Source organism: Athene noctua, chromosome 3 (genome assembly GCF_965140245.1).
Source record: "Athene noctua chromosome 3, bAthNoc1.hap1.1, whole genome shotgun sequence".
Taxonomy (NCBI): Eukaryota; Metazoa; Chordata; class Aves; order Strigiformes; family Strigidae; genus Athene; species Athene noctua.
In genome coordinates, this window is record NC_134039.1 from 7,160,875 (window position 1) to 7,171,046 (window position 10,172).

General features: G+C 42.1%; 1 protein-coding gene across 1 annotated transcript; it reads right to left on the bottom strand.

Annotated features, from left to right (window-relative positions):
- Positions 1-3,852: 3,852 nt before the first annotated feature.
- On the bottom strand, positions 3,853-7,438 carry FGF6 (fibroblast growth factor 6). The gene is made up of 3 exons (XM_074901222.1): positions 7,099-7,438; positions 6,103-6,206; positions 3,853-4,029 (listed from the first exon to the last, which is right to left on the bottom strand). Exons 1-3 carry the CDS (start codon positions 7,436-7,438, stop codon positions 3,853-3,855), a joined length of 621 nt encoding a protein of 206 aa, XP_074757323.1.
- Positions 7,439-10,172: the final 2,734 nt, after the last annotated feature.

A 10,172-nucleotide genomic window follows, 5' to 3' on the forward strand; every position in this document is an offset into this window, starting at 1 on the left:
AACAATTGATTAGACAGTTTTGAGTTTCTTGCAAATTTACAGTCTCAATTGTGAGTCCATATTGAGTCAGAATATGAGGTATATTTTAGTGAAAAAAAAAAATAATGTGAGAACTTTGGCACCATTTTACTGTGCAAAATAAAATCTTGGAATTGAAATAGATAGTGAGGTATACAAAAATTACTCTGCTTTTCCTCTGTCTGTGTGTCTGCATCTCCACATGTTTGGGGAAAACTAGATTATTTAAGAACAGGATTCAGTTCCAGTCAAGACTGTTTTCTAACGGAGGTGGAGTAGGTCTTAAACGATTATGAGATTTGCCTATAGAAGAAGGAATCTTGAAAATAGGTATCAGCTCTACAAGAGAATCCCATGTGCAAAATATGGGCAAGACAGGCTGGTGTGGGGCACTCACAGCAACGCTTTCAAAGCCTGTAGCCCTTTCATGACTCTGCATTAATGCACACTGACATTAGATATGCTTTGAAAGGGACCACCACAAGAACCCTCAATAACAGGTTCCTAATTTGGCCCTGATTTGGGAAACTCCTTTATTTTCATGAATTTTCTTTACATAGTCACATATTCATGGAACTATTCTTTCGAAAAAAATTTTGCGTAAGAGTTTGCCAGACTATGCCCATAGCCTCCGTATCATGTACATTCAGCTTACAAATGGTTTAGGTCTTTTTTCCTCTGTGCCAGCTCAACAAATTTATCCTGAGGTGTGTAGAACGAATGGTGGTCTTCCTAAATCCTCTTTCTCCCATGCATGTGATAACGGCCTGAGGAGGAGGAGGAGGAGGTGGAATTTAGCTAACCAAGCAGAACAGTATCAGGCCATTTCCCACACAAATTACGTAACTTCTTGAACACCACCACAGTGCATTCTGCCATGGTGAGCTGCCCCTAGGCTGCTTGCGCATCTGCAGCAGTGTGTCAACACATGCCTTAACTCCTCTCTTGAAAGCAGCCATGCATTCACTTAAGAAGCACCACTGTCAAACTTCACAACGCTTCAGTACTGCGCTATTTGTGCTGGAGGGGTTTCCTGCCACAGTTACTACTCTTGCAGTGGCACCTTCCATTGTCACTTCTGACAGTGACTCTCGTATTCGTCCGGATTCCTGGCACTGGGAGACCTTTTTTGATTTCAGTGTTGACTTCAGTGTTGATCTGGCATTGATACGTAATAAAGAAAACGGAGTGGTGTAAAGAGTAACTCAGCAGAGTGACTGGTGGGGCTTTCCAGATGCCCCCCAAAACTGCATCTGCAAGGGTCTGCAGTTCTTAAGAACAAGCTCAGCCCAGCAGGCTGCGTCCAAACAGGCTTCTGTGACCTGGTCTACTTATCGTTCTCACTATTGACCAGTATGTGCAAAATGGAGTCAGTGAGTCTGATTCTCACCTGTTGTGCCAGCTATCCCATTATTTATCAGTACTGGCAACAATAAATTACTCTAGACTGCACTGCTTTAAGAGGGAACAGACTTCATCCTATCCTAAGGACACCAGTTTAAGCTGTAATCGAAAACAAACTTGTGTGTCAGCATTCAAACTATGATTTCTTCTATGTCCACGTACTCTTCCCATCCTTCTTCAAACTTCATTTCAGAGACAATTGGGAGTATAACACAAGGATACAGGTTGCCAGCTAACATATTTTAGCACAGCAGTGGTCTTCCTATCTGTACCTCTAGGGACTCTAGGTCGATATAACTGTCTGATATACTCCAAACTTTTCTCTGATCCACTCTCCCTACTCAAAACATCCCGTTTCTTCTCTTAAAATGCACATTTTTTTCCAAAGCAAACTGCTGCACATATTGTGGATTAACAAAGTGCACCAACTTGGCTTCTCTCTACATACCACAAGACCAGAAAACGAAGAGTAAAACTCCTTTCGTTCGCCATATCCAAAGCGTCCCATTCATGTACTGTAAGCAGTATTCCATTCTTTTTTTTCTTCATTTACACCGTGATCACCACTTACATTTGAGCAAAATAAATTCAAGTATAAATCACACAGAAGTAGCTGGAAAACTGTATCTTGTTCACAAAACAATTGTCTTCACAATTTTTCAGAAAACATGGCTGTAGATACATCCTTGTAGGTGTGCTCTTTGGGCCAAATCTTCTGCAGCTATAAACTGATAGTCTCACTAAGCTGGTTTACTCCAACTGAGGATCTGGCCCTGACAGCGTTTTTCATGCATGTCAGAAGTCTCAAATTCATCATGAATAGACACCCCCTGCAAATAGAATGGCATGTCAAGGCTGGACATAGCCACATTTTGGCTGGACGTGGGAGATTATCTTGCACTCAGATGTTCAATTCTGCAGCAGCATGGTCCATCTATGCTGAAAATGCTCATGCTCTGACATTGCATTGAATCTAGTTTCAAATTTAGGAGCACACCATCAGTGCAGGAATCCCAAGGCTTCTGGTAACTGACATTTATAGTGACTATTGACTTAGGGCCTCTTAAAATACTCTTTGAAAGGCACAGAGAATGCAGCTTCATTGGTGATCTGGAAAAAGGTTGTCAAAACAGTAGGACAAGGTTATGCACCGTTTGTATGGCTTCTAGGAGAGCTTTGGAGAGTATTTCATACAGCTTGCTGTGTTGTCTTTGAAACAGATGCTTTGCAAGTGACAGAAATTGGAATTATGGCACCAATTCCTCTGCCTCAACCCAGGAAGGAATGCTTATATAGCCTCCTTCTTTCTCTGTCCTTCATACCTCAGTGAGGTATGATAGAGAAGAACCAAATATATTTAGAGCAGCAAAACAGAAGAAAAATCAAAACAGAGAAGTTTTCTGAAATAACCCTTTGCTGGAAGTTTTCATTAATTTCATACATTCTAAAAAATGCATCCTGCAGAACAGTTCTTGTTCTTAGAGATTAGCAAGGTTCAGCCTAAATGAAATACAGTGCCTTTAAATATTTATGTTATTTTATGCATATAAAGGCGCCTGAGCATCTAAAGACTGGGATGACTGATTCATTAAAAGTATGTAATTACATAGATACACACTCACACATCCCATGTCTATATATAAACAAGTATTTATATTAAAAGTTGTACACATCTATATTTGAGGTGAGTCTAAACTAAGCTTACAAAATGCCATTGAAAATCCTCAGCTCCAAACATATTTGGCATTTGGGACCTAACTGTGATTTATCATGTGGCCCTTCCTAATGGAAATTGATTGTAGGTCTTCATTTTGCCAGCAAGTCCACACGAGGAGACCTGGAGAGTCCCTTCGGAGACAGAGGAACTCTGGTCGTAGACAGTTGGCTTGCGCAGAAATGGTGTGGATCTGGCACCCTAATGATCAAAATAACTCGAGGACTTTACAAGACAGGACACAGTGTGTAGAAAGGGTGGTGCAGGCAGATATTCAGATGGAGTGAACTGCTTGAAGCTCTGGTGAAGCAAAGTCATCTGTTGATTTGGCCCATGATATGTAAACAGCTCACTATGAAAGGTTATTATCTGAGGTAATTAATATTATTTAGTAAGTAATCTATGATTGATTAGATGATTACCCACAGCCATTCTTTTTCTTCCAAACACTTTCTTTGCCCTCCAGCTTGCATTTTTCTCTGTTCAGCACCAAAGGAGGCACACAGCCATGTAAAATTTGTACAGAGTAGAAGAGAAGCAGCATCGTATTACATATGCTATGTGATGAATGTAGTACAAATATTTTTATCAAAATATACACATAGATATATAGACTTTTTATCAATGAACAGTATAAATACTTTACCTGGGAGATTATTCCCATGTGCAAAATGAAACAGTTTTTCCTGGGATTTAATCTTCTGTTTTGCTCATGTTCATATTCTAGGTAAAAAATGGGTCACCGTCATAGCAGGAGAAACCTTGTTTCCTCTTTTCACTCTCCCATGTTTGCTGAGCGCTATGTAAGCACCACGGTAAGCATTTGATTCATATGCGTTGTAGTTGTTGGGCAGCAAAGTTTCTTTGAATTTGCACTCATCTTGGAAAACCGTCTAAAGAATAAGAAGGGGAGCGGGGGGGTGAGGTGGGGTGGAGAACAAAGCAGATGAAATAAATATTTCACAGAGACTCAAGTCATTTTTCTTACTAGCATTTTTACAGAAGAACTTGTTGCAGTGTGCAACAGGTGGTGCCGCAGTGGCTGCATCCAACAATAAATCTCCCTCCCCAGTGCTAATTTGGTGTCAGATGAACTCACATGCCACCTGTCCAGATAATGGACTGTGTACTTCCTGTTACAGATCAAGTTAATTCATCATAAATCATGGATTTCTTCATTTTATTTGCAAGCAATAATTTCTGTCAGCATCATGCCCTTTCGCTCAAATGACGTAGCTTTATTTCACATCTCCCCTCTGCAAGAGATCCCATAATTTATAAAAGAATCATATGCTGGCTGTCAAAACCTTCAGTTCTCTTACAAACGGCAATGTCCAGGGAGAACTATTTGCCTGAATAAAGCATGTAAATAAGATCTCAGATTAGCACTAAATTTTCTGTTAAATCATTATTGTTATTGTATTTAGCTGCTAGTGAGATTATACATCAGGTTCTAAACTAGGAAAACAGTTTTATGTTTCTTCATATCACATCACGTACATCCACAGAGAGGGAGTTTTCTGGGAGAGGAGGTGTAAGAACAAGAAGGAGACAAATGCAGAGCACCAAGGCAATTAAAAGAGAAAGCATAATCATTCCCTGACATCAGGTCTGGCATGTGAGACACCAGCAGTGCTGTTCTATTCGGACATCTTTGTAATAACACCATGCAAAGCCTGTAAGAGTTTAACTTGGGACATTGCATTGTGCAAGGGAAAATGCACATCTCTTACAGCTTTTAAAAATGTCTTTGAAATTAAAGCAAGACTGGATTGAAACTGGTGGGAAAAATTATCAAAGGGAGTTCTGAAGCCAGACCCTGCATTTCTTTAGAAAGACCTTGTGGAGGAAAAGAGCTGGGCTTGGGGCACTTTTTAGGTGCTTGAAATCAGACATGATTGAAAGAACTTTCCTAGAGTGGAACCCGAGGAAGTCCCACTGTCATTATCTGTGGGAGAAGGGATCAGTCAGATTAGTAATGGCCACAGGTCCTTCACAACACTTGGTATTTTATTATGCAACTGAAACGTCTTGTTGAAATTATAGCTGTTTCAAAGGAAATTACTTTCTTGTTTCTTGATCAAAGAAACAAATGCAATCAGTGCCGTTCCTTACTTTGGGACTGCTTCTGCTTCTGCCTCTTGCCCAGAGCCAGCCTCTTTCAAAAGTCCTTCCTAACAAGCACTTTTTCTGCTGAATGTTGAGACTGGAGATGCCCTGCTCAGGCCTCAGAGATTAAATTGCATTTAGATGACATTACTAGCACTTTCTAGATGAGGGTGATGGTGATGGTGTTTCAGTATGACTTGCAGACCTTTGTTAACAGCTGTTATTGTTTTCTCACCCTTTGGGACTGATCTCACGAAACTGGTCATTAAAATAACCCCAGGCACATATGTTGACTTTATAGGGTAGACTTCCTATTTATTCTTCATGGTGTGGTTGTTTTTGGGAAGAGGAGGGATGTGGTCATGATTTTACTAATAGTAGCTGGTACAGAAAGCTCTAACTGTACCTCTTCTACACACCTGTATGCACACACACACACATGCAATCACATACACACACTCTTTACCTCCTCAGGGGATTTGCAGAGCACTCCCCTTTGCTTTACATGCAATGACACGCAAAAGGGAATCAACAGGCTTTAATCTTACTAGAAGGTGATGCAGTACCGAGCCCTTAGAAGAAGCCGTCACTAATTACTCCGTATTATTTGCAGCATACATACATTTTCCTAAGGTGATCCCTGTACAGCTTTAAAATAACAGGCCTCTAACAGCCACGCTGCTTGTTGCACTAAACAACACGATGACACCAGGCTGGGCAGGCTCCCTGTAATTGAAAGGCTTTTTTCTCTGTTTGTAATCAGAGATTTCCAGGAGAAAACAAAAAACCCCAAAAAAGAATCAAACCCCTGGCAGCCTTTGTTTAAGCCTTGAGAAACTGTTTGCACTTGTACTCACCGTTCCATACAACTTCCCCTTGTTGTTCATTGCGATGAAGAGAGCACTTTTCACACCAAACAGGCTAACGACGCCTCTCTCTACAGTGGATATTTCAAAGAGACCTACAAAATAAGAAGTTCAATAGTGTTAGCACAGAATTTAGAGCTAATCAAAAGCAATTCAGATATAATTTTTTTCTTTTTAAACCCTAATGAATTTGTCCTGATTTCCTTATTATAATTATCTCCCTAGTCGAGCAAAATAGAAATAGAGAAGATCTTGTTTTCTCCTACATGCCGTAGGAAATTAATTATTCTGGCATCGTAGTCACATGCTGAATAATCCTTTTGCTCTGTCAAACTCTTCTGATGTGTCAAACTCTCGGGCTTTCGAGTAAGTACATTATTTTTATCTAATATAATTACAAAGTGTTACTGAGCACTAGAGAAGCGTGGCTTGCATTCTCAAGTCCCCCACGATATCGTAGCTGCAAAAGATTTTAGCAACTGCCTTCTACAGGAAATTCAAGCCCATTTAGCTAACGCTTTTCTTTAATCTTCTGGCAACAGAACAGCGCCCATAAGAACAAGCAAACGAGGAACAGCAAGCCCCTTCCATGACTGAGCGTCCCAAAAGTACTAGTCAGCTAGGATTCAAATATCATGCTTTGGCACTCTGAGCTCAGCGACAACCTCCCAAATTCAAAAGGCAAATGAGAAGGTGAGGAGTGAGCAAATGCAGCAGAGAAACAGTTTTCAGCCTGGTTCATCTTTTCTCATCTGTGCAGTAAAGCAGAGTAAAAATAAATTGTATCTAAATTTGTCTAAGCATTTGTGACATGTTTCAGCCTGGAGGGTTCTAATGTTTATTGATCCGAGAGATTTTTAAAAGGCAACAGATGTAGCACAGATTAATAATATCAAGTAATAACATTTGCATTCTATGAAGGGTAATTACTAGAGTTCACAGCAATTAAGTGACATCTATTCTATTTCATTTCTGGATGCAACTCACTGTATTGGTTTTCATTGTGAACTCCGCTTATCTTTCCGTCTGGGAGGATTTGAAGGTGAAACCCGATGCCCACGTTGCAGTAAAGCCTCCGCTGCCTCTTGATTCCTAGCAAATAGTCACTCTCCCAGTTCACATCTGACTTCTCCCCTGACATCCCAGCAATGGACCTGGACAACAGAGATTGCCATCCTCTTTCCAGCAATGTGCCATTAGTTCTGCTTACAACTGGATGTGTTGAAGCAATCCCAGCTAGAAAACCCAGGAGAACGAAGGCAGGCAACGTCCGGTGAACGCTGGCTTCGCAGGACATAGTGATGAGAAGTCTTTGTGCGGTGGCCATCCGGTTCACCTCCTGGGCACGTGGTCAGAATTAATGACCCTAAAAATACCGCCCTTCTTGTTTTTCTCCCTTCAGCATGGTGGCAGAGGCTTATTTTTGGAAAGCAAATAGAGATTACTGACATGAAACTAAAGCCCGAGAGCAGTTGGGTTGGAAGCAGAGACAGGCCAGCAGGACTCAAACTGGTGGGGACCATGTTTTGTAGATCCTGCTCTCTGGTGGGCAGCCTCAGTTATATTTGATTGACCCATCTTTATAGTGCAGAGGCTGTCCCTCCCCACATCATCACTCTGACATCAACAGCTTGCCAAAGGTAAGCCTGCCACGGCTGTAACACTAACCTGCCGTCCTCCCAGGCTGGCTGAGGTTTGATGAATGCTGTCACCCAAGACCAGAGGCAGGAGTGGGGTTTCATTGGCTGTTGAAAGCAAAGGAGTCAAATGGGTCGGGCAGTCGGAGGCCTCGCAGGCGGCTTCCTTATTTAGAGACGAAGGTGTAAAAACAGTTATGGACCTCATCAGGGAGCAATGAAAACTTTTGCAGTCCCTTCCTTGGTGGCACGATCACTGGGTGTATGTCAGGGCAGCTCAATATTTGGGGAGAATTGGCTTGAAGTGCTCATTGCTCTTTTTGTACACACCCAGCAAATCCAAAGCACCTCTTACTATAGCAGCCCACGTGCTAACAGCTTGTCTGTACCCCCAAAAGGAGCGCTGCTGGCTGCTTAGCAGAGAGGTAAGCCATGATGAAGGGAGAGGAAGCCCCGGGGCTTGCTCCTTCTGTCTTTATGCAAGCACATTTCTGCTGCTTGCAGTGGCAATTCTGCTGAGCAGCGTGTGCCGGCTGGAGCATTGGTCTTGCAGTTGCACGTAGCTGGGGACTTTGGTATGTTCTTAAGTGATCACGGTTTTCACTGAGGTGACTTCCAAATGATGACATTTATTTGGGAAGGGTCTGTGCCTCTTGCAGGGGTGCATTTGTATTTATAAGATAAGGGTTTAGGTAATGTCTTAAAGAAGAGGAGAAAGGGAAATGGCCACACCTCCCTATTGTTTCACCGTCTCTTTTCCTCAAGCCCAAATAATCTCTTTTTTGGTAATAATGTATGAGCACCTTAACGAGCATCTTAATTTTCCTCTCCTTCCATTTGCTCAGACTGTCTTACTTGTTTCCCCTCATTTTGCACTGATGCTGTTTCAAACTCTTTGAAGCTGGACAGATTAGACTTTTATTTTAATTAGTTTCACAGGACTTATTAACACATTAGTGGGAGGAAAATGACTGAGATTTATGCAAATATTTTTGCCAACATGTCTGTCAGCTTTTCACAGCACAGAACTTGCATGGTCTATGTCATCTGAGATGCCTGCACGTTAATGAGGAGAGTACCTGGAAGCGTAATTGAACTGAGCACACCCGGCGTGACATAGAGTTTCACATTAACAGGGATGTAACATGAGGCCTTGGATGCTGCAGACACTCAAGAAGGAGCACCGTGAGCGAAGGGGAGGTGTTGGCAGCCCTGAGGCAGGTGAGCAGTTAGATTCAGTGACATTTGAAATACTGATTATTCTCAAGAGAGGCTTATCTATAAAAAGATTGGGAACCACTGGACTATGCCCTGACTTGTGCCAGGTGGTGTTTCAAAACCTCTCTGCCTTTGTTGAATCAGCACTCGGAATATTTTCTGCCTGTTTCTCGCATTGAAAATCTTCAGATCCTTTTCTCTCCTGCCTTCTACCTCATCTCATGATTTTTCAGCTATGCAAACAGAATATGTAATTTGTTGCAAGGAATAATAGTAGTGTTTTATGCCCATGCAACATAGCTGCAGTCTTTATGAGAGGCCAGCGTTGGTGGGAAAGAAGACCCAGGGTCACTGTTATAGGGCTGGAGCACTGATTTCCTAGGTTGTTTTATGCTACAGTCTGAAGACCTGCCCATTCCCAATGCACGTGACTCCTAGACACATTACCTAATCTCAGAGCCATCACTGTAAAATATGCATTGTAAAATTTTCTTTCCGACTGATTTTTTTTTTTTTTCCCTACAGAATATTTCAAGTGTAATTTTGCAGTTTGCTCATAATCAGTGGCAAAGGAGGGACATCAGAATACAGCTGCCAATGAGCAGGCAAAACAGCATTTGGTGGTTTCATGTGCTGAGGGAGGAGGGTGCAGAACTGCCTTTCCATCACTGGCCTTTGACCGCCTTTGCATCTTTGTGCCTCGTTTGCCAGGTTTCTCATAGCAAAGCCAAGGCGTGGGCTAAAAGAGCTTCTCTAACTTGTGCTGGCACATCTGCCACTGCAGATTCCCAACAAGCTATTCTGATGGCTCAAGTCAAAGGAACACTTTGTGGGATGGACCCCATCCCACACCAGTACTTTCAACCCTAGAATGAGTAGTAGATATAGTACAAAGAAAACCTGGGGTAAATTCTGCTAAGTCTGTGGGATGCACAGCTTTGGCTTTTAGTCAACCCAGCTAGAAAGTGACTGCTGAGAGCTGTGGTGGGCCAGGGTAGCTAGACCAGGGCTCAGGTCTAGCTGGTTTCTTGCTGAGAGTGTAGAGCTGACAGCATACTGGATGGAAAGGGTGGCCAGATTGCTTGCTTGCAAAAATCAAGACTTCTCTTGCTTGATCTGGAAACCACAACAAATAGCTAAAAATTATGATTTCACTGGGACATCTGGCCTTCGTAAGACCAAGCCTCTTGGTACCCGGCCTAAGAC